Below are 27,931 nucleotides of genomic sequence, written 5' to 3'. Positions count from 1 at the left end.
CACTAAAACCTAGATTCATCGATAAAAAGCTTCAATACCTTAGTATCCAGCTTGTTCCATCGCTAAAAAGACCTTTCATCTCTAATTTATGCCATAAAGGTCACACTTATCTCAAAAACACGCGCTTTACAGGGTCTACTCTTACCAGACCCCTTTCTACAAGTATTATTAAAGGTAATAAGGAAATCATTTATAACCTTTTATGGCTATAATACGAGACTAAAACTCTTTTAATTACTTATAGCCCTATTTATCGATACAAAAACTTTAATATCCGGCTTGTTCCATCACTAAAAAGACCTTTCCTCTCCAATTGGTCACACTAATCTCAAAAACATGTGCTTTACGGCGTCTACAGATTGACAAACCTCTCTCCACAAGTAATTAACTCTTTAAAAACCCTCAAAAATCAACCAGTTGCCCAACATCTTGTGAAACAATTAAGCCCATCAGAGAATCAAAATGTAATTTCCAAACCCAAAACGTCAATCTAAATTGGTAAGCACTTAAAGCAAACTAAGCTTTACAATTCCCCATATCTTTTTTTTTTCTCCGCCATAACCAATCCAATTTCTTAAACAATTAAATGTCTGGCGACAGTAACAATTACAATTCTCCTACTCCCCCCACCCGGGAATCAAACCAAAAAGTGACGCAATGGACAATTTATTGAATGAGATACCGAGTTTCGTAATCGTTGGGTGATCGAGGGAGGTCCGAGGTTTATTATTTGAACTCTGAAATGGGTTGACTCAGAGAGTTAGTGAAAGAAAGGTATGATAAGGACAGGTGTCGTTGCAATCAATATAAAGAAAATAAAAAATAATGTTTAAAATTGGCCCCCAAAGCAGATAAGAGGTAAGCCAACCCCATAACCATTCCCATACCTATACCTATACCTATACCTGTACCATCTATAGAATGCAATTTGTTGTTTTGTTGACTTTTCGAATGTCGAATGCCTGGGGGTCGAATATCATGATTTGGCTTCCATTTGAATGTTTGTTTAGGAAGGAAATTGGATATTTTATTTATTTTGTTTCTTAAAGAGGCAAGTTCAACGTTCTAATTATTAAGATAATAGACTATGGATACCTTCCAATGGATAATGGAACTTTAGTGGTTTCTTCTTGTGTAGATAATGCTAAAGAGCTTACAAAAACAAATTACAAACAAATTGTCATCAATTTTGTTTCTGTTTTGTTTTTTTTTTTTGGAAAACATCATCGATTGGCCTTCGATAGCTGTGGCGCCTCTACCATACAGTTTCTCTATCTCTATCCTGTAGAGAAGTTTTCCTCTTATCGCTTTCAGGTGGCGACACCACCAGGAGTATGGCGGGTCAGTTGTAAGTAGTGACTTGAATGTTCTGTCATGTTATGTCCATCCATCTGACCCCTCGGTTGTTTGTATTTTGCGCAGCAGTGCCCAGCAACTGATAAGAATAGCCGGCATATTTGTTGCACATGTGTGCGGAGAGGGCAGCAGCAGGAGGAGGAGGCGGTTCCAGACATTCTCGGTTTCGGGGTAGAAAACGTCATTAAGTCAATCGCCCTGGCACTTTCCAGAGAATCACCCCCCATGTCTACATATAGCTTGAATGCTGCGGCGACATTAGGCATTGATTATCCAAAGGGTAGCACTGACATGATGCTGGGGGTTATAACCATTAAAGTATAACTATTAGGGCTATAACTATTAGGGAGGTTGTGCAATAGGTAGAGGAAAAGGTGTTCCAGAGATAGCTAAAATTATATCTTACTTTTAAGTATTTTTGATGGAGATTAATAGAGACAGTTTTGTTTAAAAAACTCTACCAAGATTTTGGGTAATATTTTCCAAAAAGCAGGCATTTATGAAGCTTTTTCGAAATATCATATGATATTTTACTTTAAATTTATTTAATGATTTTTTAATAAAAATCTTAATAGAAGATAAATCTCTCTCTCTTATCTCTTAATAGATAATTGCTTTATATTGTATCTAATATTATCCAATCCTTCTTAATTAAAGAGAATCACAAACATTTCTTACAAAAATCCTATAATATCCATACAACTGCATTTCTTAAAAAAGGAAACTCCCTCCAAAAGGGTATTTAAACCTTAAACTGTCTTAAAACCCTCTCAAAATTAAAACCCAATCTCCTAAAACACTCCTAATTCATTCATGCCTCCTCTGGCCATGGCTATTAAAATGTAAATATCCCATTTATAGTGATTCTCCAAAGCTTATCCCCCCCCTGGAGTAATGAAGTCCCCTTTGGTTTCTTGGCGAAAATTAAATGCATAAAGTGCACCGTTATCTGCATTATTGAGTGCATTTTTCCCTCCTTTTTCCCCTCTTCTTCTTCTGTGTTGGTAGCAAAATAATTTTTCATTTCGTAAGCATATTTTTTTTTATATTTTTTTTTTTTAATTTTTCTACTTACATTCGACAGTGGAGGATAAAAAATGGCTGGCTGGCTTTTCTGTGTCGTGTTGCTTTTATGCAAATTCGAAAGAATGTTCAGAAGAGTCGGGCCGAAGAGACTCTCCGCAGTCTACTCTTTTAGGTCTCGTCTCGTCTTCGCTCTGACTGACAGTTCATTGACTGTTTTTCTTCAAATTTTCGTAATGTTTTTTTTTATTTTATTAATTTTTCTTGTTAAAAATTGTTTTAAAATGCAACTTTGTGCATTATTTTATGATATTTCGATAACATTTTCACATTTGGCACTATAATTTTATTGAAATGAATAATTGTTGTTGTTGGTGTTTTATTGTTATTGTTGTTGGTGTTTGGTCGAGTGGTTGTCATGACAACGCTGACACGCCCCCTTATAGGCTGACCAACGCCTCTTATGTAAATAAAAAATGCACTCGGGCGTAATTTTATTCAAAATAAAAATTATTAAAGTTTTTATTTAAAGAAATTTTAAAGAACTCCAACCTAAGCCTTCTTCATTTAACCGCAAGTGGCCCAGTATCTCCCGCCCTCCCCTTATTTTTCGTAATGCCCCATTAAGATCTTATTGGAAGGGGGTGGGAGTCCACATGTTAGCACTCCCGTCTAGAGAGGCTTTCTCGAGTGATGTCGCATTTGTTGGTAAATTGATTTGCTAATCATCTCAGATGACATTAATGGCAACCAACAGTTGGAAGTTTGTTTGGAAAAGAAATTAAAGGGAAGAACTAAAGTGCATTAAAGTTCGAAGTTGGGAGTTCCAGAGTATCGAATACTTTTCCAGCTATTTTTGGTCATATGGTCTTTATGGAAATATGAAAAGTGCATCTTGTATTTATAGTTTTCAGAGGAAAAATCAAAAGAACTAACAAGGGAGATTATAGGGAAATGCTTGCCAGAAAGATTATTTACATTTTTAAGAGAATTATTTATGAAAAAGTTACTCAAGATACATATTTGGTGGTTATCCGCATCAAGTATAAAAAAAAAAACTAAAAACATAAATTACAAAATCTTCTCCATATTTGGAGACTCCACTTTGGGGTTTTTTTTTGCGCTAGTAATAATTGTGATAATTCCGAAGAATCTCTGAGTCAGAAGACAGCGGGCAAAAAAGAGAGGCACTCGATTTTGGTGTATGGTGTAGAGTGAGTCATAAAAATACAAGATCATGAAAGAGACAGAACGACATCTGCAAACATGTTTCTATCGGGAAATTTTTCAATTATTTTGGCAAAAGCTTCAAAGATAAACAAACATCAACAACAACAACAAAAGCTAACAAAAAAAACAACAAGAAGACAGACTAATGTTCCCCATTTTTTTGAGGTTTCTTATTGTTTTTGTTTTGTATTCTTTGTTTATTTGTGTTTGAATTGCAAAGAACTAAAATAAATAAATGAGACACACACACACACACACACGCACAAGAAAAAAAATTAAATGTTGAAAGAAAAACTTGAAAAGCATAAAATAATTGAAATGTTTTTTTTTTCTTTTTGGTTTTTTGTTGAATTCTCGTTTGCCGTTGTTGTTGTTGTTGTTACTTTGGCACTTGAACGTTTGTTAATAACAATCCGGCATCACAAACACACACAGATACTCAGATACACAGACTGAGACACACAAAACAAAAACAAATGGCAAAATATGCCGCGGCCGCATCGGGCTTACAGAATTTGCGTTATTCGCGTGTGAAACTTGAAAGCAACATTTTCCTATAGAAGCGCGACAACGAACCGTCGACGTCGAGCTTTCGAACACGATTAAACGACCGGCTCTGCTGCCGAGCAAACACACTCCCCCAAATGAGAGTCACGAAGAGAGCCATAACACGAAGCACTTGCCGGCTCCCCCGAAGCAACCAAACGAAGCTCATTCGGCTAAAGAGTGGGGGCGAGATATGCTCTCTCATACAGTGGGCAATATAATTATTTTCTAAAATAATGATTATCTATTTTTTTTGTTAGTTTGATGATAGTTAGTTAGTAACTACCTACCTAGTTTAATTCTATAGAATAAAGAATTTTCTTAAATGACAGAATAAATGTGGGGGAGCTTGTTTTCGCCCACTGTTTTTTGGGGGCCAATGCAACGGTGTGTGTGAGTGTGTGTGGAACGAGTTTGCATGGCGGCTGCATTGGCGCTGCGTTGGCAGTGGATGCTGCCCACACTGACAACAGCGAGCTATAAAAATTTCGCAAATCGCATGCGTTTCGTTGCCGCTTTGTAGTTGTTGTTGTTGCGATCGAAATCACGTAAAGCGCCACAAAGCGTGTGCATTGTTTTTGGTCAACTGCATTGCAGACCGCGGTAGCAACAACAACAACAGGAACAACAAAAGCAGCGACAACACACAACACATGCTGTAATACACACTGCCGACTGACTATTAAAAGACGCAATCCAAACGCAATGCCACAAAACGCAATGTTGCAAGTTGCAACAACAAACGAGGCGAGGCCACAAAGCGCAGAGGCGACGACTGACAGCGAGGGCGTGGCTGTGGGCGATCAGACCCCATCTCTTATTTAAATGTAAATATTTTAAGCGTTTTACTTAATACACTGAGAAAACTATAAATATTTATTGAAAAGTTACTCTAAAGAATCAAAAATAATTGCCTATTTTTGAGGGTTTGCTGAACATTAATTATTATAATTTTATTCTGATAAGAATAGTTCTTATAATTAAAAATAATTTTCAAAAAAATATACTCTATATTTTGATAAAAATTACTCATACGACTAGTCTTACAAGTACCGTAAGGTTTCAAAGCTTTCTGGATAGAATAAATATTAATCATACGACATGTAGGCCACATATTTTTGTGTTTTTGAGATAAATAATAGAGAAATGCTTATAAAATAAATGATTTTTTATTTTAAATGAAAAATTAATCATAAAAACATTATAATATATAAATTGCTCATACGACTAGTATGTCATTTGATTATAAAAGAGATCTTTATATTCATTAAAATTCATGAATAAAACAAAAAATCTATTCAATGAAAATTAATATTTATAAAATAATATATAAACTAAGACAACACTGCGTATGAGTAATATATTTCATAAATATGCATATTCTGTTTTTTTTTAATATTTCTATGTTTATCTAAAAGTATTATGTTCAGTGTACAGAGTGCATCGCTTGCGTTGGCCAAAAAGCTCAGTGAAGCGTGTGGAAATAAGAACGAGGGCTGCTACGACGGGGTCACAGAGAGAAAGAAAGAGAGTGCTCTACTGCTGGGGTGATCGTCAAGGAAGTGGAACGTAAGTATGGAAATGCGAACCACACGAACACACACACACACATGGGGGAACGTGGGAGAGCCCTTCGCTCAAAATTTGAATCGTCAAAGCTGCGCCAAAGTTTATTATTTGTTTTTTTTTTTTGTTTTCTTTTTGTTGTGAGTGGTGTGTGTGTGTGTGTGCTCGGCTTGTTTTTATTGTTGCCGCTATTGTTCGGTCTTGTTACTATTGTTGTTGCTGTTGCGGTGTTCTTTTACATTTTTTTCGTCGAATGGCCTCGACCGATCGAGCCAACAAGATGAACGGGAAAAAGGCGAATACGGTGCATGGGGGAAACGAAGAATGGGGGCGAGATGGAGCGAGATCGACCAGCTGTTGCGGTAAGATATTTGTTTTCTGTTGTTTTTGTTCTTGTTGGGATCCCAATTGAAGCAGAAAACCGGCTCTAGGAGAAAGAGTGAGAGAGAGAGAGCGAAAGAGAGGTGGAGTAAGGTAAGGTGCTTGAGAAGGAATGTGGCTTCCCATTTACTTTTCCTTCTGCTATTTGGCCAAGTTGACAAATTGTCTGTGGCATTCCACAGAGAAAGAGAAAGAGATAGAGAGAGGGGAGAGTAGGGTGGCCTTGCGACAAAATAAATCAAAATTAATGCCATACAATTATTAATTAATATAATGAATGTGTTTTTGGGCAGCTTTTTGCTTAGACAGATGCTACTAGCAACAAGCTTGCACAATGGGTCTCGGGCTCCTCTTTCCCAAAATAATAATAATAATTTCTTGACCATTTCGCATATCGCCTTAATTACACATGCAAAGCCAGGCCCACACACACGCACACACACATCCAAGGGGGCGAGACAGAGATGCCACAGCTGGCTTAAATTGCAGTTAAAGGTATCTCACGAATACTTCAACTGCCAAAAGTGATGACTAAAAAAAATTAAAAATATTATTTATGAAAATTAAATTAATTAACAATCATATTAAAAAAATTTAAATAAATTTATATTAAATTTTATCGATATGGCTTATCGAGTTTCCACTGTTTAGACGATTACAGCAAAACCCAAACCCTGGGTAATTCACAACATAAATTGAAAAACTATTGACAGCCCCGACCCCGAATACCAGGGTCCGGGTACCCCAGGCGGGCATTATCACATGCGATAAATATTTATATGGAAATGTAATGACTGGACCCTGGATCTCCGCCTCCCATCCGCCTCCCATCCGCCTCCCACCCGCTCTCCCACGCCACTGGTCTAGGCCTTCGTCGCGCAATTAATGTCACCACATCCTTTGGGCCTTATTAATGTCCTTGGTCCTGGGGCCTTTCGGGTTGGGGTTGGTGGTGGTGGTGGGAAGGGAGGGTTCGGCCCATTAATGCGACTTCACCACCCCCACCACCCGCCTTACTATTGGCCGGTAAAAACAATTAATTTGGCCATAATGCAATTTATATCGGTTTCTGTTCCGTTTACGGATTGTTCTACACTCAAAAAAAATATATATATTTGTATTTTTTGATTAAAGCTTAAATTATTTACAAATAATTTAAACAAAATAATTGGACTTAAAGTTAAATTTAACTCTTTTATTAAATTTTAAAATTTTATCCAATTTTTCTCTCTCTGCAAACTCCATTCTTTGGTTTTCTGGCCACATAATGTGCATATTTCTGGTCTCCCTGAGCTCTTCCGTTTTTAAGGCCAAATGATTAATTATTAAAAACAACAAAAACAACACCAACAACAACGTCTATGACAACGAGATGTTGTTGAGAACAATTCGCGATGCCACCAAAACCGAAAACTGAAAACCAACAAGCAACAGAGGGCTGCCACAAAAGAAAATTTTAATGGCCCTGAAATGGACAAAATGAATAGAAATCCAAGGGCATGGCAGGGTGTGAGGGCGGCACTGGCTGGACGGGGGGCGGACAAGGGTGCGAATCGGTGGGCGGGGTAATGAGACATGGCCATTGTGGTTTCAGAAACATTTCAAGATTCCAATGCGGAAGATTCCATTCAAATGTGTCCGATAGTTGTCAGTTTCCAGCTTCGGATTTTCAGCCATTACATAAAAAAGTTAGAAAAAAAATCTCAAAAATATTTTGTTGCTGGGTTTTGATGCAGAATTACGGAGAATCATTCCACAAGTCGTTTGAGGTATCCCTCTTGAGGATCGGATAAAAATTGGCCGAGATATGGACATCGGAAGGGGTCACATGAGGAAATCCAGGATTTCGCAGGGGGTCCCCCACAAAAATTGGAAAAAAATCTCAAAAATATTTTGTTGCTGGGTTTTGATGCAGAATGACGGAGAATCATTCCACAAGTCGTTTGAGGTATCCCTCTTGAGGATCGGATGAAAATTGGCCGAGATATGGGCATCGGAAGGGGACATGTGTGGAAATCCAGGATTTCGCAGGGGGTCCCCCACAAAAATTGGAAAAAAATCTCAAAAATATTTTGTTGTAGGATTTTGATGCAGAATGACGGAGAATCATTCCACAAGTCGTTTGAGGTATCCCTCTTGAGGATCGGATGAAAATTGGCCGAGATATGGACATCGGAAGGGGTCACATGTGGAAATCCAGGATTTCGTAGGGTCCTCCACAAAAATTGGAAAAAAATCTCAAAAATATTTTGTTGCTGGGTTTTGATGCAGAATTACGGAGAATCATTCCACAAGTCGTTTGAGGTATCCCTCTTGAGGATCGGATAAAAATTGGCCGAGATATGGACATCGGAAGGGGTCACATGAGGAAATCCAGGATTTCGCAGGGGGTCCCCCACAAAAATTGGAAAAAAATCTCAAAAATATTTTGTTGCTGGGTTTTGATGCAGAATTACGGAGAATCATTCCACAAGTCGTTTGAGGTATCCCTCTTGAGGATCGGATAAAAATTGGCCGAGATATGGACATCGGAAGGGGTCACATGAGGAAATCCAGGATTTCGCAGGGGGTCCCCCACAAAAATTGGAAAAAAATCTCAAAAATATTTTGTTGCTGGGTTTTGATGCAGAATGACGGAGAATCATTCCACAAGTCGTTTGAGGTATCCCTCTTGAGGATCGGATGAAAATTGGCCGAGATATGGGCATCGGAAGGGGACATGTGTGGAAATCCAGGATTTCGCAGGGGGTCCCCCACAAAAATTGGAAAAAAATCTCAAAAATATTTTGTTGTAGGATTTTGATGCAGAATGACGGAGAATCATTCCACAAGTCGTTTGAGGTATCCCTCTTGAGGATCGGATGAAAATTGGCCGAGATATGGACATCGGAAGGGGTCACATGTGGAAATCCAGGATTTCGTAGGGTCCTCCACAAAAATTGGAAAAAAATCTCAAAAATATTTTGTTGTAGGATTTTGATGCAGAATGACGGAGAATCATTCCACAAGTCGTTTGAGGTATCCCTCTTGAGGATCGGATGAAAATTGGCCGAGATATGGACATCGGAAAGGGTCACATGTGGAAATCCAGGATTTCGTAGGGTCCTCCACAAAAATTGGAAAAAAATCTCAAAAATATTTTGTTGCTGGGTTTTGATGCAGAATGACGGAGAATCATTCCACAAGTCGTTTGAGGTATCCCTCTTGAGGATCGGATGAAAATTGGCCGAGATATGGGAATCGGAAGGGGACATGTGTGGAAATCCAGGATTTCGCAGGGGGTCCCCCACAAAAATTGGAAAAAAATCTCAAAAATATTTTGTTGTAGGATTTTGATGCAGAATGACGGAGAATCATTCCACAAGTCGTTTGAGGTATCCCTCTTGAGGATCGGATGAAAATTGGCCGAGATATGGACATCGGAAGGGGTCACATGTGGAAATCCAGGATTTCGTAGGGTCCTCCACAAAAATTGGAAAAAAATCTCAAAAATATTTTGTTGTAGGATTTTGATGCAGAATGACGGAGAATCATTCCACAAGTCGTTTGAGGTATCCCTCTTGAAGATCGGATGAAAATTGGCCGAGATATGGGCATCGGAAGGGGACATGTGTGGAAATCCAGGATTTCGCAGGGGGTCCCCCTACAAAAATTGGAAAAAAATCTCAAAAATATTTTGTTGTAGGATTTTGATGCAGAATGACGGAGAATCATTCCACAAGTCGTTTGAGGTATCCCTCTTAAGGATCGGATGAAAATTGGCCGAGATATGGGCATCGGAAGGGGACATGTGTGGAAATCCAGGATTTCGCAGGGGGTCCCCCACAAAAATTGGAAAAAAATCTCAAAAATATTTTGTTGTAGGATTTTGATGCAGAATGACGGAGAATCATTCCACAAGTCGTTTGAGGTATCCCTCTTGAGGATCGGATGAAAATTGGCCGAGATATGGACATCGGAAGGGGTCACATGTGGAAATCCAGGATTTCGTAGGGTCCTCCACAAAAATTGGAAAAAAATCTCAAAAATATTTTGTTGTAGGATTTTGATGCAGAATGACGGAGAATCATTCCACAAGTCGTTTGAGGTATCCCTCTTGAAGATCGGATGAAAATTGGCCGAGATATGGGCATCGGAAGGGGACATGTGTGGAAATCCAGGATTTCGCAGGGGGTCCCCCTACAAAAATTGGAAAAAAATCTCAAAAATATTTTGTTGTAGGATTTTGATGCAGAATGACGGAGAATCATTCCACAAGTCGTTTGAGGTATCCCTCTTAAGGATCGGATGAAAATTGGCCGAGATATGGGCATCGGAAGGGGACATGTGTGGAAATCCAGGATTTCGCAGGGGGTCCCCCACAAAAATTGGAAAAAAATCTCAAAAATATTTTGTTGTAGGATTTTGATGCAGAATGACGGAGAATCATTCCACAAGTCGTTTGAGGTATCCCTCTTAAGGATCGGATGAAAATTGGCCGAGATATGGGAATCGGAAGGGGACATGTGTGGAAATCCAGGATTTCGCAGGGGGTCCCCCACAAAAATTGGAAAAAAATCTCAAAAATATTTTGTTGTAGGATTTTGATGCAGAATGACGGAGAATCATTCCACAAGTCGTTTGAGGTATCCCTCTTAAGGATCGGATGAAAATTGGCCGAGATATGGGCATCGGAAGGGGACATGTGTGGAAATCCAGGATTTCGCAGGGGGTCCCCCACAAAAATTGGAAAAAAATCTCAAAAATATTTTGTTGTAGGATTTTGATGCAGAATGACGGAGAATCATTCCACAAGTCGTTTGAGGTATCCCTCTTAAGGATCGGATGAAAATTGGCCGAGATATGGGCATCGGAAGGGGACATGTGTGGAAATCCAGGATTTCGCAGGGGGTCCCCCACAAAAATTGGAAAAAAATCTCAAAAATATTTTGTTGCTGGATTTTGATGCAGAATTACGGAGAATCATTCCACAAGTCTTTTAAAATATCCCTCTTGAGGATCGGATGAAAATTGGCCGAGATATGGACATCGGAAAAAAATCTCGCAGGGGGTCCCCACAAAAATTGGAAAAAAATCTCAAAAATATTTTGTTGTAGGATTTTGATGCAGAATTACGGAGAATCATTCCAAAAGTTGTTTGAGGTATCCCTCTTGAGGATCGGATGAAAATTGGCCGAGATATGGACATCGGAAGGGGACATGTGTGAAAATCCGTTTGAGGTGTTTCTTTTCAAGATCAGGTGAGAATCGGCAGAGATATAGCTATGTTTCTGCTCCAAAACCTACTCAAAACCTAGTCCTCTCATAGAATACTACTCAGTAGCTTCCTAATTCCGTTTCTAACCATTTCCAGAAGCATTTGTGTTTTCCATAAGTGCCTCGTATTCAAAAACGCCTTTGGAGGAGGGAAAGAAAACTAATCGAATCGCTTAGCTTTAATGGGGGCGGCAACCAATTTTCCGGCTGATTAAGCAGTTCGCCCAAAGCCCAATCCAGCATAAGAATGCCATTATTACCCGCCTCTGTGCTGGCCTAAGATTCCCAAGATTTCAATGATTTTAAATCAAATTAAATATAATTTTCAGAGGAGGAGGAGGAGCGCCCACGGAGTTTGTGGCCAAAGTTCACATCTGCACTTGAGTCGCCTTTTTCTGACATAATTGGGCAGTTCTCCGGCAATGACACGGGAAACCACCCACGAGGTTGGTGGTGGTGGGGGGAGCACAGGGCGGGAAAAGCCCGCATGGAGCTGCCAGACGCAGTGGCAGCCACCTAGTATCCCATTCCCTATGCCCCATGCTCCGTGTCGGAAGATTTGTAAACAAACTGTCAAATTGCAGAAGCGAAACGTGAAATGTTTGGAAAGCACCAAGGGAGCACAATGGAAAGATATATATTTCAAATATATAGCAAAAGGGGGGGGGAATGGGGGATGGAGGGGAACAAATCCAAAAGATCCGACTGCAGTTGTCGTCCAAGATGATGTGTGCAACATGGCAGCATGAACAGCCAGACGTGTATGGAGTTGGGTCCGGCCCTAAGTCTTCTGACTTTTGAGGGAAAATTTAATTTTCCAAAAAAAAATACTACAAGGTGAGGTAATAAATTTTAAATTATAATTTTGGAGAGTTTTAAATATTATCATTTGAGATGATTAGGAAAATAAATATATCTTTAAAGAAGATTCTTTATAAAGATATTAGTGGAATATAATAATGACTCTTATAAAGTATATAGCTTTTATGAAGTATCCCTTTGTGAGTCTTAATATTTTGTCTATTTAGTATTATTTAATTCTTAAATTTTAATATTCACAACTCTTAAAAATATTTAAAAATCATAAGTTAGAGAACCTTCAACAGAAAAACTGACCATATACCTTTTAAAAAAGGTATATTTATTTCATTTCATAAAATCTTAAAATATTACCTTTAATATTTAACTACTTAATTACTAATACTAGAAAAATATATCCAAACCTCGATACAGTACTTACTCCATTTTTCAACCAAAAAGCCAAAAATAATCAACTCACCTGCAAAGAAACAAGAAAACAGAAAAAGGTAAGAAAATTGACATTAATTGAATTTCCTTAGAGAACTATAAAGAAAAAACAGTACAAATTTAGCTAAAAATAATTAAAAATTTGATGCTATTTCTGTTGGTAGAAAAAATTCAAAAAATTGTTTTGAGGCTCCCCGAGGCTATTTGCCAAGAGGGTCAGGGGTCGGGTCAAGTGTTTCGACCATTCCCTCTTGGATTTTCCAGAAACGGGCAGCAGCTTGAAAATATTTTTACGACTTTTCAGCAAAAAAAAAACAACAAAAACAACACAAAGTAAAGAGAAAAAGTGTCCGTGAAATGGCCAGGACAACTGTAGTCCTGTAATTAAATAATACCCCGCCCTTTGACCTACACCACCCCCCCTCTCAGTCAGATACACTTCTTGACCAGAAAAACAAAAACAAAAAGTATCTTAACAGCATTTGAAGTTGAAAGGGAAGCCGAAAAAGGAGCTTGTTTGCTATTTGCTGTCTGCTGCTGACCTCCCTCCAACCCCCTCCCTAGAGAACCACTGGCGGCCAGAGGGGTCATGGAGCCAGAGGTCAGCAGGAGAAGGGAGAGCACACAAACCCACGCATCGAACTATTGCTCCCCTAGGATAAATTAATAAATTTCCCAGCTAAAGTTACCGGGAGAAAGCAGGAACTAAGGGGAAGTACCAAAAACAAAAAAAAAATAGGCAGGAAGTAATGTTGCCAAAGCACACACTACACTGAGAATTAAAATGGGAAGGGGTTTTTCTAGGAATAACTGAAAGCTAATGGTACTTGGCAGTTCCTTCTTTTAAGTTTTGGTTGCAACTATTTTCAAAATAATATATACGAGGTTCTTAAGAGAGTATTATAAAGATTATATTATTTTATTTAATTAAAACTTAATACTAAAAAAATAAATACTAAGAAAATATACCAAAACTATATAACAGAAATAAATATCAAGAATCTCTACCAAGAATATTTACCACGAGTATATAACAAGAAAAGATACCAAGATTATACATATTCCAAGAATTAATACCAGGAATAAATACCAAATCCACGAATAAAAAAAATATTAAAAAAAAAAATTTAAAAAAAAAATACTGAAAAAAAAATTACAACAAAAAAATACCAAAAACAAAAATACAACAAAAAATACCAAAAAAAAATACCAAAAAAAATTACAACAAAAAAAATACCACAAAAAAATTACAACTAAATTACAACAACAAAAAATTACAACAACAAAAAAATTACAACAACAATTAATTACAAAAACAAATAAACATAAAAACCCGAGTTTTCAGGCCTGCTTAAGTGCAACCTTTGAGAATCGAGGAGGAGGGCGCTATTTATTTAATTAATTTAATAAATTTTTTTGATTAAATTTCTCGAAAACTAAAACATATTTTCCAATGTTTTTATATGAAAAAAAATCATAAAATTGTACTCTATATTAGTATGCGACTTCAAGGCGCCCTTAAAAGTAGGCAACGGAAATAGAAGTATTTACATTTTCAAAAGTTGTTGATACTTCAGGGTACATATCCCTGCCCCTAATTCCTAAACCAACAACATAGTTTAGCACCAAATACTACCTAGTTTTTCTGTGTGTATTTGTAGATATATGTGGCTATGGCCTACGACTTGGCAAATAAACAAATATTATGGCTAAAACCAAATGGCAACAGCAAACAGTCAGTTTCAACATTTTGTGGCCATTCAACGTTGAAGTCATCATGACGATGATGATGATGAGGTTTGAGTTGATTTCGATGATAATGAAGCCAAAGTTGTATGACATCTGGCCGAATGTGCAACATTGTTGGCTACATATAGTATGTGTGTGTGAGTGTGTGCCATATAAGGAAAATGCATTTTGTAGATTGGAAAATGGCAAATAAAAAGTTACAAATAAAAAGCCAACAACTTTCTCTCTACATTTAGAAGATTTTTTGTTGTGAATGTCAAAGATAAAATAAAAAATTAGAGAAAAAAAATAGAGAAAAATTTATATAAAAATTGTTAGTAAAAAATAGTTTATAAAATGACAATGATGGATGGGATTTAAAAATGTAATTAGTGGTTTAAATTAAAGTAAGAGGTTAAAGAGCTATAGGCTTAGGTTTCCAACAAGATTTCTTATAAGATATATTATAGATCTATAGTTGTAAGGTCTATAGATTTAAGATTAAAGAAAAGATATTATTAGACTTATTTTTTACAGATGTTAGTCTTTATTTCTTATAGTAATACCCCTAATAATAGAAAGACAATTTAGTGCAACCTTTAAGAATCGAGGAGGAGGGCTCTCTATTTATTTAATTTATTGAATTGCTGATAGATTTTTAGGATTTAAGCTAGCTAATATTCAGCTAATATATTATATAGATTCAAGTTCATATATTTCTTATAACAACACCCCCATTAACTCATCCTAATAAGCATAAACTTGGAACCACTTTAAAGTAATGCGAGTTCCCTAACTCCTTTAACTGCCAACCCAACACCCAACCCTCATGCCCATTTTCGCCCCCACTTTTCTTAAGATGTTTTTCGCACCCTTTCCCTTTCCATTCCTCTTCCTTTTTTTTCTCTTACTACCATTTTCTCCACATAAAACGAAAGCAATAAAATTATGGCCAATTCCATTTTTGGCTTTTCACACAAAAAAGCAAAGCGGAAAACGCATTTGCAAAAAAAAGGAAAAAACTTTGGCTGTTCGGGAAGTGAAAATGGAAAAATGCGAGCGAAAAGTTTTCCCTTTTTTTTATATACCTACATACATACATATGTATGTATGTATTTATGTATGAAAATTAGCAGCCACCCACTTTTCACTCTTCTGGACCATTTAATCAACAAAAACACTTTTTATTGTGAAAAATTATGATATTGCTGTTGCTGTTAATGTCTCGGCTATTTGCCGCTGGTCGGTTGTTAATGTCAAAAGTGTTATTGTTATGCCGACAATTATAGCTGTGCGATAAAAATTTTCCCGCTTAGGATGGAAAAGCCCGTCCTTTTCGGGAAAACCCACCAAGCCTGAGGCTGAGTTGGTGGCTGTCATAATGAGGCTTTTGCAAATGAGAAAATATGTTTATTAGGGTTACACCAGGATAATATACAGGAGTTGGGGATGGAGTACTGATGGGGAGCAGCTGCCATCGTTTCTATCCAAAGCCAAAAGTGTTTATTTATTGTGGGGCCCCGAAAACAGCTGCTGACTTGTGTAAACAGGGCGGCGTGAAAGTGAGATCACTAACCGCAATCTATCGAGCCGACCACTATCTTTGAATAATTTTCAATCAAAAAAATTACAAATTAAAAACAATTCAATTGCTAGACAATGCAAACCATAAGCGTAAAGCCATTAAACCTTAATGGTTAATGGTTTCTTTGAAGACTAAACAAGGCCTAAAAGTGCAATTAATTATTATTCATGGTTAGTACTTTTAATTCAATTGATTTTGTAATTAAAAGTCTGTTAAGGACTTGATGTTATAGTGGCTCTATCAAAGTTGATCAAATTTGTGTCCTGAATCTATCGTTTCTAGTTTGTTATTTTCGAACCACATTCTTCTTCAGTTTCTTCATCCATCTTAGTCAATTATCTGCTTTGGAACTTCCTCCTGGAGGTACCACGTCTTCTCACGATCGATCTTGGCTCCCCCGGTGGAGCTGTCGAGCGAACACTTCCTGCCATTTCCCATACAAAGTGACACAAAATCGCCTTGGTTTTTCAAAGTCTTAAGCTATTTTTTATACTCTACCAGAAGGTATTACAAATTTAGGGATTTAGTTGGCAGTTTAAAGAAGGGTTTAGTGTTTTTTGAAGGCTTTTAGTCTCTATAGTCTTTATTTAAGAACACGAGACTAAAAGAGACGAGACTTAAGAAAGACTAAAAAATATATTAAAATTACTATGAATACCCCATACTTTTAACTACTAGAAATCCTCTAAACACCAAATATTTTTGTTTAAAATCTTCTAAAACAGAGAACCTCTTAAAAAGATGTTCTACAAAATTCTTAAATATATCTCAAAATATACTAGAGCATTTTCATATTCGATTTTAGAATTTGTATAGTTGTTTTTTGCAACATTATCTTTGTTTTTATGGTCCTCTCCACAAAAATAGCTGGCCATTTCGCCCCATTGTCGATCTGTATGAGGAGCCTGCCCCAAGACATGGTCGTCGTCTTCGTCGTCGGATGACCCATATTTATTTTTGGCACTTTGGTATTTTACATTTGATATGCCCGCTCCTTCCTGATGGTGGTGTTCCTTATGGCATTTACTTACCGAAATGGAAAGAACTTTTCCAGAAATTGTCGTCCCAAACTGGTCGTTGTCATGTTCTCGACGATGTTGTTGCTGCCTCCTCTCCTTTGGGTGGCAGGAAATGTGTTGCAACAAAGACGGCGACGACTGCGATGGAGGCATTAACTACAACTGCGCACACTGGGCAATTGAAAATACGCTTTAATTAAACTAATCAGAAGACATATGCACCATTTGTATATACATACATAGTATATTTTTGTGGCGATACTGAGCAGACTCCCACATCCATACACAGACACTGGGAGTCGCTTGAAAGAAATATATTCGAATATTCAAACACTCGGTTCACAAACAAATGAATAAACATATATCTTTATATTCATGGGGATTTTCAGTGACTTTTCAATAGCACATACAACACAGACACACTTCTTAAAAATAAATTAAATTGAATTGATATTAAAAATTGAGAATTATTAAGATCTGAGTATTGCTAATGCATTTCTTATCAAAAGTTTAGGGTTTTAACACTTTCTAGCGGTTATAATGGAAGGAAAAAAATATACATTTTAATATAATATGGATTTTAAGAAGATTTTTTGCCTAAAAGTCTCTCTTTAATGGCAGATTAAGGGGAGGGTAAGGTCAAATCATGCGAAAAAAGCCATGTTTTTGTGATTTTTTTCCTGACGACACAGTTAAAATTTATTTATTCAACCAACGGTATATTAAAGTATGACATTTGAAGAATGTTCTATCAAATTTTTACAAAAAAATATTTAAAAATATGGCAATGGTAGCAATTGTCCGGACGTGTCGCCAAAAAAAGTTGAATTGCGGTGCCCCTCATAACTCGGTGCTGGATCATTTGTAATCAAAAAATGAAAATTCATTCGTTAGATAATAGTTCGCCCCAGGTAACGCTGTAAAGGTTTTTTGAAAATTGCATTTTTTTAATTTTTTCGAAGACTTTAAAGTGAAAAACTCAATTTTTTGGGAAAAAATCGGTTAATTTGTCATTGCCAAATCAAAATTATGAACAAAAAAAAAAAAAACTCGACAGCGTTACCTCGTAAAATATGTACAGAAATAGTGTTAAAAATTTCAAAAGGATCGGTGCAGTAGTTTTGAAGTTATGAGGGGCACCGAATTTGAAAACGTGAGTTGTGGGAATAACGCTTTAAAGTTTTAAACAAAAAAAAAATCCAGTGTAAAACGTTTGCAAGCAACTTCGTCAATAACTAATAACTTCGTCAATTTTGCTTTAATTGACTTGAAATTTTGACACAATATTCTTCAGATATTATGCATTCAATTTAAAAAATAAAAAAAAAATGAAAAAAAAAAAAATTTAATACCTTACCCTCCCCTTAATACATTAAATATTTAATATTATAGAAATCTACAAAGATTCTCTTGTAAAAATTTATATTCCCTAATACTCTCTAAAGAATACCCATTCCAGATGAATCATTTGACATTCCATAGACATGATACATATTGTGTTGTACATCTCTCGAAAGCTATATCCCTTTAAAACCAACTCAGAAGTCAAGATCTGTCATCTAGACAGATTCAAAGACCAAAGTCGATATCTCCCAGCCGTGTGATTAATGACTTATAGCCATCTTTGGGCTCTTAAAGGCTTTGGAGCTTGATATGAGGGGGATCTTGAGAATACAATATGATCTCCTTACTGGAGGTTATAATGCCAATGACCCAGCCATGTCAGTACATATGTATGTATGCATGTTTGGATAATGGCTATAACAATTACATAAATTGCAATTTCATTAGCCTCTTCATCGTTTTGTTTTGGCCTTTTTTGCCTTTTTGTTTTGCTTTTTCGCTTTGTTGCTTTTGCTAATGTCGTTTGTCAAAAATAAAAGTGTTTTCTTTTTTTATTGTTATTATCATCGTCATCTGGAGGGGGAGCTTTTTTTGTTGGCTTTGGCTCATTTTACCGTTAACCGTTAGCCAAGTTACAGCACAAAAAAAAAAAAAACAGTGGCATTCGCAATCGCAGTCACAAAAGCGTAAAAACAATAAGACACCGAAAAAAAATCGTATATTTTTTAAGAAAATATTATAAAGTACTTCTATCTTTCTAACCAAAAATAGAATATTGATAATTTAATTATTTGTTATATTTAAATCTTTAAAAATGTATATTTTTTGTAACTTTTTTTTAAAGAAAGCAACAAGCAACAAACAGTATGTTCTGGACTTTGGCGATTTTCAAAGGAATTCTGGTGAATCACAAATGATATCTTTTGAAGTGTGTGTGTGTGTGTGGGGTCAGGTAGATAGGAGGTTTGCCCTTCCTTTGGTCACACCTTTTTTTTATTATGGATCACGATTATTGGGGAGCAAAACAAAAAAACAAATTTATTAAAAAAAACCAAAACAAAAATCTGCGACGATCGCGACGGTTGCGAAACGAAGACCGGAAAGATGATGCGGCGCGTTCGCATCGAAAGTTTTCTTGGGACTGACGAGCGGCGCCTCCAACGACGGCAACGGGGCATCGCGGCATCGCGGCATTGCCCGGCAGCCCCAAAGAGCCAGAGACAAGCCAGCAGCGGTAGCCGACGTCGCCGCCGCCGCCGTCATCGTCATCGTCGCACTGTGGAGTCGAACCGATAAAAATAGAAGCTCTGGAAGAGAAGATCCAATGCCAGAGCGAGAGAGAAGGTATGTAAATGTCGGTGTCTTTATCTAAACAAAGACCCCCACCGAAAAAAGATTTTAAAACAATTCTTAAGGCGACCATTTAGTATGTAATAAAACCAATTATAGCGCCCATGTTATTTTTGGTTTTTACAAGCACACTTAAGCTTTTGATCCTGAGAGATACAATAATATTTATAGTTGAAACAAAATTTATATGTAAATTAGTTTTGCGAAACCCACTGTGCGAATCCAGACCGCTGGTGCCTCTCATTTAAAGAGAGCGCCAAGGAAATGGTGAAATGGGGAGAACCCACAAAGAAAGCGTCAGACAGAGAGCCACCCAGAGAGAGAGAGCTTGCTTCCTAGTCATTCCAGCATGCGCACAAAGGAGGATCCAAAGAGAGAACTTACGACGTAAGGATCCCACTTATTCTTTCTCTTTGGAGGGGCTCAAGTTACGGTGGTGCCCCGCTGTCGCTGGCTTTCCCGCTCACTCCTGCAAGCTGCTTGGGTCCGACGGACAAGTTCAATCAACTCCAATTAGAAGACGGGCCGGCCATTTAATCGATAAGCGACAATATGGCAGCAGCAGCAGCAGCAGAAAATGCAAATTAATTAGACAAGTTGGCCGTTCAATTGGACAAAACTATTTCAGAGCGAACAGCTTAGAGCCAGCTTGACCGGCTTTTCTAGCTCTGGCATCTGAGCGATTTTCTCTGAATTCGCGTTTTCGCTGCGTCTGGTTTTTCCGCTTTTCCAACCCCAGTCTTCTGTCTTCTGTCTCTCCAGTCTTCTGTCTTCTGTCCATTGGCCTTTTCCAAGTTTTGTGGTAAATGCGGAAGTGTGTGAAAGAGAAAGCGCATAATCCAATAAGAGACCAAGCCCAAGGTGGTTAAGGTGGTTATGGTGGGCGGGGGTGGCCCTGGGGGCGCTGGGGCGTGTCCGGTGGCAAGTAACAAGTGCAACCGCAGCGTGGAAATTGTGGCAATGAATGTGGCAAGTGGTTGGCTTGAGAGTGAGAGGCGAGATAACCCAAAGCAAGAAGTGAAAGAGATGGAAGGGCTTTGATTAAAGGATTATGGTATTAATTAGAAAGAGGATAATATTTATATTATTTTTATGGTTGGATTATATAAAGAGGGATTTATAAGAAAGGTTAGTATGATCTTAAAAACATTTATATTACATTTTATATAAGTTATAGAATACTATCTTTCTTTAAAAATCCCTATTTTTATGATACACTTGCGCAACAATTTGTGGCAAAGCCTTTATAAATATTTTATTGTTGCCTCTTGCTTTTTATTATTTTTTGTGGCAAGTGGCGTATTAGCAGCGTCAACTAGCCATATAAAAGTGATAGACATATTAACCCACTACTCCACATTGCCGCTGCTGCTCTCAGACAGCGTCAGACAAAGTAGCAATTTTCAGCTCAGTTGCGTGTTGCAAGTGGAAGGAAGTGGGTGGTGGTAGGCGGCAATGGGCGGCGGGCTGTGGGCGGGGCACTAGTGAAGCATGCATGCCAAACACGCAACAGCCATAAAAACGAACACCAAAAAGGTAAAGGAAAATATCTACATTTTTGTATCAAAACTTAAGATTTAACTTTAATTTTTTTTTTTCTTAGGAAAATATTAAATTTTCTTGGCAATAAAGCTAGTTTGTTTTTTTTTTCACCTTTTCTTTTATTTACGATATAGATTCTGTAACCCCAGAATGTGACCGCAAAAAGGGCAAAGCAAAAAAAAATTGGTAACAAATTGAATTGGCAGCCGGAAAATAAAAAAAAAAGGCCGAAAAAAAAACTGCTTTATGACTTTGGCTAACTTTTGCTACGTGCATTGGAAATTCAAACTGAAAAGTGGCCGAAAGCGTGGAAAGCGGCAAGCGGCGGAAAAACTGTTGCATGCTTTTAGGCCGGAAATTATATGCACGATGTGACCGTTAGTCACACGGCGATGGAGTGGCGGGCCAGCATCTGTGGGAGGTAAATTTTTTCTTACCTTGTGGGTGGAAACTACATATTTTCTTAAGCCGGAAAATTCGGCAGAATCTTAACTTGAATCTTGGTTAGTTTTTTGTGGAGCTGATTTTATTTTGGATATTAAATTGGTAAATTAAATTGGTAAATTAAATTGCTAAAATAGAAATATTTATTAAGAGATTATAGTTTTTAAATAAAAAAATAAGTTATACAATCAATAATTATAATACTTATTCAAAGAGGTACTTTTAAAATGAATAGTTAAAATATTAATCTCTAAAAATTATATAATCAAATATAATATAATAGTTTAAATATATTCCTAGATAGAAAAGCTAATTTTAAAAAATTTTAATTTTAAAAATATTAAAACCTTTTCTATAAAAATAGACGATAATAGTTTCCATGTGGCTTGGTGATTTTGCAGACTTTTCTTGAGAGGATTACCCAGTTCAATGAAAATGCCTATTTTCCCCCATCAAGCCATACATTTCGTATCCTGCACCTGTTTTTTTGGCTGGAAAATCCTTCCCCCTCTCGACCTCCTCCGGCTCCCTTTCCCCTAGAACCGTGTGTGAGTGTGTGTGCGTGATAAATGGCTTTTATCTTTTTAAAGCACTTTGTGGCACGGCTTTTCCAGCATCCCCCAAATGGTGGCAAGTGTCTGAAAAGTAAAAAATAAAGTGGCGGCGCAAAAATTATCCAATGTTAGTGCCACGCCCCTTATGTCACACGCAAAGCTTTCGCCTTCCTTTTTTGTCAGAGAAGTAATACGCTAAGTGGTGAGAGTACTATTGGTTTTTTAAGAGGTTTGGTTGTCTATAAGTCTCTCAGTTTAAAAGCTAAAGATCTGATATTTTTTCAAGAAAGAGTAGGTGATGGGAGTCCTTCGAGGAGTCCTACAGTCTTTATGTCTGAAGGATAACAATTACCTATTTTATGGCAGCTTTTAAACATTTATTAATTTAACAAACAATGGCTCTTTGTGGCATTATCATCACATAAATTGAATAACAATAATTTGTGGGTAGCTTCCTTGGGAACTTGTACTCCAGTAGCTGCCGAACACTTCCTCCAGTAGCTGCCGAACTGTGGCTTCAAAATTATTGGAATTGGAATTGTTCCATGGCTTTGTTCATGGCTTTTAATCTTTGTTCAAGCTCAATCTCTTCATACTTATTTAAGACATTTTCGCAATAGCTTTTTAAAGAACTAGCTTGTGCCATATCTTGAGCTCTTTTGGCAGCGCGATCGACTTCGAAAGTGGGAATCAAATAAGGATTCAACTCCTGCACTGTCTTGAGGTCCAATATCTTGGTGTACACCTCATCGTTCTCTAACCACTCCACGGTTATCGATAGGTTCGGTCCATCCAGGCTCTTGATAACAGCCGGTTTTATAGTGCCGTCGTTGCGCGTAATGAGCACTTTCTGGTAGATACGATAAATCTCCATAGCTTCAAGATCTGAGTCATCAAAAAAGTATGACATTATGTTTGGGTCCATGTGACTTGACATTTTCTTGAAAATTTAATTTTTCTTTTTAATTTAGAGCGATTTAATATTCTGATGTTATGTACTGCTCTGTGAGGGCAACAGAATGAAAGGCTAGGTTGAGAGTTTACTTCAAACTATACTGATTTCTCATACATAGCCTTCTATGATATATAATTTTTACAAATTTTTAGGTATATCCTAAGCCATTTATATCTGATTTGTGAGGGGAGTAGTCTCTCGTAAGATTTGTAGCTATTTTCCTATTTTTTTAAGAGAAAACCTTTCGTAAAAATTTAGGGCATATCAATGTCGGCTTTTTCCTCCAATTTTCTTTATCCTTTCCTGTTTTTTTTTTGGGCTTTTTTTTTTAAGACGAGGCAGCATCTGGCGTCTGCTTGCTTTCGTCCTTGCCCTTCCCCAGGACTACTCTCTATTGTCCTTTGTTGCCGCGTTATGAGCGAGTTAATTATGGTGTCTGATATTTTCCTTAAACTCCTTTTCCCTCAAGCGCAAAATAAAATTATTAAAAAAATATCATAAAGAAATATCTGAATTTTTCCAACAAAAATCATGACTCATGGCCGTCTGGTGGAAAAATCCAGAAAAGTTTTCCATCTCGTTTATGAAACTACTTTTAGTTTTTCCTCTGCGATGGCTAGCCAAAACTGGCTGGGTTCTGGCTTCATCATTAATATTTAAGCGGCGTCGATTCAATCGATCCACATAAAATGAGCAAAAGTTGCCACAAACTGAGTGGAGGGGATTCTGGACATTGCCACTGGGTGGAACTATTTATTTTTGGCCCCAAATCAAGTGTGAGGCTGATGGACAGGAAGGGCTTTGGCCCAAAAAGGACAGCATCAAGTCAAATTGAAGTTGAGTTGAGCTTTTGGCTCGTCTTTTCGATTTAATGAGCGAAAAGTAATTACTTAATTAGTTTTGTGTACTACTGCCTCATGGTGCATGCCTCATGCCCCATGCCTCATGCCGCATGCCCCATTAGAGCAGCTTAGCCCGAAACGCATTTAAACTTGATTAGTTTTATGGGCGAAAGGAGCAGGACCTCGGATATTGTCGCCGCAGGCAAATCAAAATCCCATCAATGACTGGTCGCCATATTGATTTGTCGCCAGGACTCGCAGGCAAGTCCTTTCGATAAATATAAAACATTATGACCGAATAAAAATTGTGTGTGTCGGTGTTGCCTACTTTTGGGGGCATGTTGTTTTTTATGTCCCAGTTTAGAGTACAGATGCAGATACAAAGATACACAGATACAGTGACTGCCGGTGAAATATGTAAAATATTTAAATAAAAAAAAAAAGGATATCGGTAGTCTAAAGACTTTTAAATACTCTTTTTTTATAATATTTTATATGTTTTTTAATTAAAAGCTAGGCCTAAATATAAAAGAGCAACTACAGTATTTTTTGATTATTTTGAAGAATTTTCTTTTAGAATTAAGGTAATATATGTATTTTTTTTTCGTTTAAGTCATCTACAACCTCATATTTTCCAATAAAATCCTCTTGTTTATAATACCTTCAAGGCAAGAGTATCTTAAGTATTTTTGACCATAAATATACTTTTGCATACTTTTCCAGTTGGTGGCATAAAACTCAAGTTTCTGTCATAAACACCGCAGAAATGAAGGCCGCAACACCTGCGACTCCTAAAATGTCGTCGTCGGGCCACAACAAATCAAAAACATGCGACTACATGGGTAAAAAAAAATATAAGAAAAGAAAAAGGGGGGAGTGCTGGGATTTGAAGATGTTTTCGGAGTTATGTCTAGTAAATAAATAAAAGCAATAAGCAGCCAAACAGACAGGGCGACGGAAGACAACAGACGGCAGGCAGACGCGCCACCAGACGCGGCATCGTAAGTAGGTGAGCGCCATGCCACCACCCCCCAAACTGTCTGTCCAGGTCTATGGTTTGGTCAGGAATTCAAGAAATTTAAGATATGGCGGGTTGGAAAATATAAAATTTATTTATGAAGTTAGATATATTTAAATATTAAACTTTAACTATAAGATAGCCGATACTTTTGGTTTTATTTTCCAATAAAGGTTATCTTTTCAAAAAAATATATAAATTATGAAATGATATATTTGTAAAATATTTTATGATATCTTATAAATTAATTACCCTTTTAGACATTCTACTGGATACTTCTCACCGTGTCACACACTTAAAAATAAAACCCAACATCTCCCAGGACTCTTGAGAGGTGGCTGGGAGGCTAAAAAGTAATGGCCGGGAGTCTGAGTGGATTACAAGTTCGCAACAAGACTCTAAAGAGATCTATGTACTTGTACCTCTGTCCTCTGTACCTCTCCTCCCCCCAGAAAGGTAAAAACGACTGAAAAACAACAGTTGAAATTCCCATGGTGCTAACTTTATTCTATTACGAATGCCAAGACCAAGAACAAGAAGTCCTGGATATAGCGATATTAGCGGGGGAAATGGCGGAGAAAGGCGCCAAACAATTGAAAGTGAGAAGGTTGCAGATTTTTGGAGGCTGTGGTTTTCCAACAAAAGGTTGTCCTCTTTTTTTTTTTGGCCAAGTTTGGTTTGGCGGTAGAGCAGCTGAGGCTGTGGCTGAGGCTTCTTCAACCTAAGACAGCGCCGCATTTATGGCATTGGGATTTGGCGGAGCTTAGGAGTTCTGCGCCAAGGAATTAGCTTGGCAGCCATTAAAATGATTTAAATTAGTTGGGGAATAGGGCAGGGAGGTGGCTTGTATGCAAATTCGGTCTTAAATGTGGCCAAGACGCAATCAACTTGGCTAAACACAAACAACAGCTGCCGCTGGGGAGTTCAATTCTCAGGCGTCATCAAGGGGGTTAAAAGTTAAGTTGCTTCTAATCAAAAATATTAATGGAAGGGGCTTTTCAATAAAGAGTATTAAATATTTATATTTTATAAAGTTTTTCTCTAAAAAAGTGTGACCTTTAGTTATATAAGAACGTTCCAGTGTGGCTTTACTTTAGCTTAGTAAATACCCTAAACCCTTACCAATAGTTTGGCGTTTGGCATTTTTTTCTTTCATAATAATAATCAACTTTAATGTTTCTTGCAGGACTTGCCCTTAATTTTCCTTTATAATCTCGATGAGATCCTTCTGCCAGGACGGAAGTATAATAATTGCTAGAACAATGAGCAGCGGAAGCCTTGGCTAATAGAAAATGCAAACAACATATTAAACAATTAAACGGAAATTAGCACAAAATATTCACGCACACAGGACGACTCTGGTCGAGTCCTTGCGCCAGATCCGCCCAAGGATAACCGGATACTCTGGTTCATTAATAAACGGACTTTTCACAACCAGACAGATTGAAAGTGAACGGAAATGAATGCAGTGGCTCGCAATGAATGTATGAAAATACTATGCCAGGACTGTTAATGAACCTGACTAGGTCCTTGGCGGAGGACCTTTCGAGGACCTTCTTCGCTGAGGACCGGCAAGGGCTGTCAGGTAACAAGGAAAACAACTAAACGGAAACATCGAGCCGAAAACTGGAAATTGGGGAACTTAAATATGCAAGACAGCGCACGACTGGGCGCCAAATGTGCCACCCTGGGTATCCACCTCCTGCTGCCACATCCGGCAGGATTTTAGCCTCGGCAGGACCTCAAACCCCAGGCGTAACCTAAACGCCAGCTGTGACGACACAGACCAAGGATAGCTGACTTAAATTCGCACTTTCAAGAGACACTGAAAACAAAAACACAGTTTTAGAAGAATTTAAAAGTTGAGTTCTAAGTTTATTCATAGACTTTTTCAAATTTTTTCTACAATATATTTTTTTTCAGTGTCCACCACAACCACACCTCATTCTCATTGAAGTTTTGTAACATAAACTAGCAACACTTCTGCCTCATCATCCATACCCTAAAGCTTGACTTGAAACTCAGGGAAATTGATTTTATGCAACGCTCAGAAGACCAAGAATGGTGGCAAGGATACCGAGAAGGATGGCCAGGACCAAAACACTTTGTATGCTAAACCGCAAAAAGAGCAAAAAGAACAGAAAAATGCTAAGAAGGAGCCAAGTGACATAAATAAAATCCGTGACTATAAATCTAAAGGCATAAGCGGTTAAAGAGTCAGCCATGAGACGCGGCACGTAGTCCTTTTCCCCCATATCCTTTCTGCTATTGCCAGGAGCTACTTTTACCGCAAAATGCAGATAAATATGTAAATAGATACAACGCGGATTATGGTTTGGACAACAAAAGTGAAAAGTGTTGCGAGACAATGGATATGACTATCCCAGAAGAAATAAAAAACGATTCGATATAAGTTGGGGGTGTTGGAGAAAAAGGATTTCATTTATTCACAAAGGAATGGCTTCTTAGTGAGAGTTTGAGATTGATATTCGGAGAGAATTAGTCTTTGAAATAGCATTATTTAAATTAATTTATCTTGGGTGGTTAATTTTTAATGGGATTTTGGTGGTTAGAGCTAAGTGTATTACAGAAATACAACCAGAAGATGGTAAAACATTAAAGTTTCTAGAAATTTCTAGTGAAATCTATATTTTATGGCCAATTGTAAGACATCATTCGCCAAGTTAATTTCATGCAAAATACTCCTAACCAAAAGAATCCCTTACCTGTAACTTTCTGGATTTTTTTTTGTCCACCCACCACCCTTTTGTTTTTATATCCTTGAACAATAAAAGCGGATCAAAATCAATCGAAACCTGGCTGAGAAAGAAAATAAAACCCCTTTGGAGGGGGAGCTTTGAGAATGGCCTATAACTGAGGACCCTGGGCCATGGTAGACCCTGGTAGAGCCGCATTTTTATGACCCCGCAAGGGTCACATTAAA

General features: G+C 37.5%; 1 protein-coding gene and 1 long non-coding RNA gene across 4 annotated transcripts in view; one reads left to right on the top strand and one right to left on the bottom strand.

The window, feature by feature from the left end:
* Positions 1-27,931, bottom strand: part of spri (Src homology 2 domain-containing protein sprint) — a 97,429-nt gene that overhangs the window by 45,051 nt on the left and 24,447 nt on the right. The window contains exons 1-2 of one of the 3 annotated variants that reach the window (XM_043210033.2): positions 17,178-17,330; positions 16,951-17,109 (exon numbers count right to left, since the gene is read on the bottom strand). The exons of 1 other annotated variant lie outside the window; for it this stretch is intronic. In XM_043210033.2, coding sequence (XP_043065968.1) covers positions 16,951-17,003 — 53 coding nt within the window. In that variant the 5' untranslated portion in view covers positions 17,004-17,109; positions 17,178-17,330. Of the gene's footprint in view, positions 1-2,431; positions 2,718-4,119; positions 4,200-16,950; positions 17,110-17,177; positions 17,331-27,931 lie in introns of those variants that run through there. One more of the 3 variants, XM_043210032.2, reaches the window with a different exon arrangement.
* On the top strand, positions 213-27,456 carry LOC138926785 (uncharacterized). The gene is made up of 4 exons (XR_011443436.1): positions 213-498; positions 5,574-5,724; positions 26,174-26,848; positions 26,911-27,456. It is a non-coding gene; the product is annotated as an uncharacterized lncRNA (long non-coding RNA).

Source organism: Drosophila bipectinata, chromosome XL, assembly GCF_030179905.1.
Source record: "Drosophila bipectinata strain 14024-0381.07 chromosome XL, DbipHiC1v2, whole genome shotgun sequence".
NCBI classification, from domain to species: domain Eukaryota; kingdom Metazoa; phylum Arthropoda; class Insecta; order Diptera; family Drosophilidae; genus Drosophila; species Drosophila bipectinata.
Note: the sequence above shows the minus strand (reverse complement) of the source record. Positions and strands in the feature narration are given on the sequence as shown.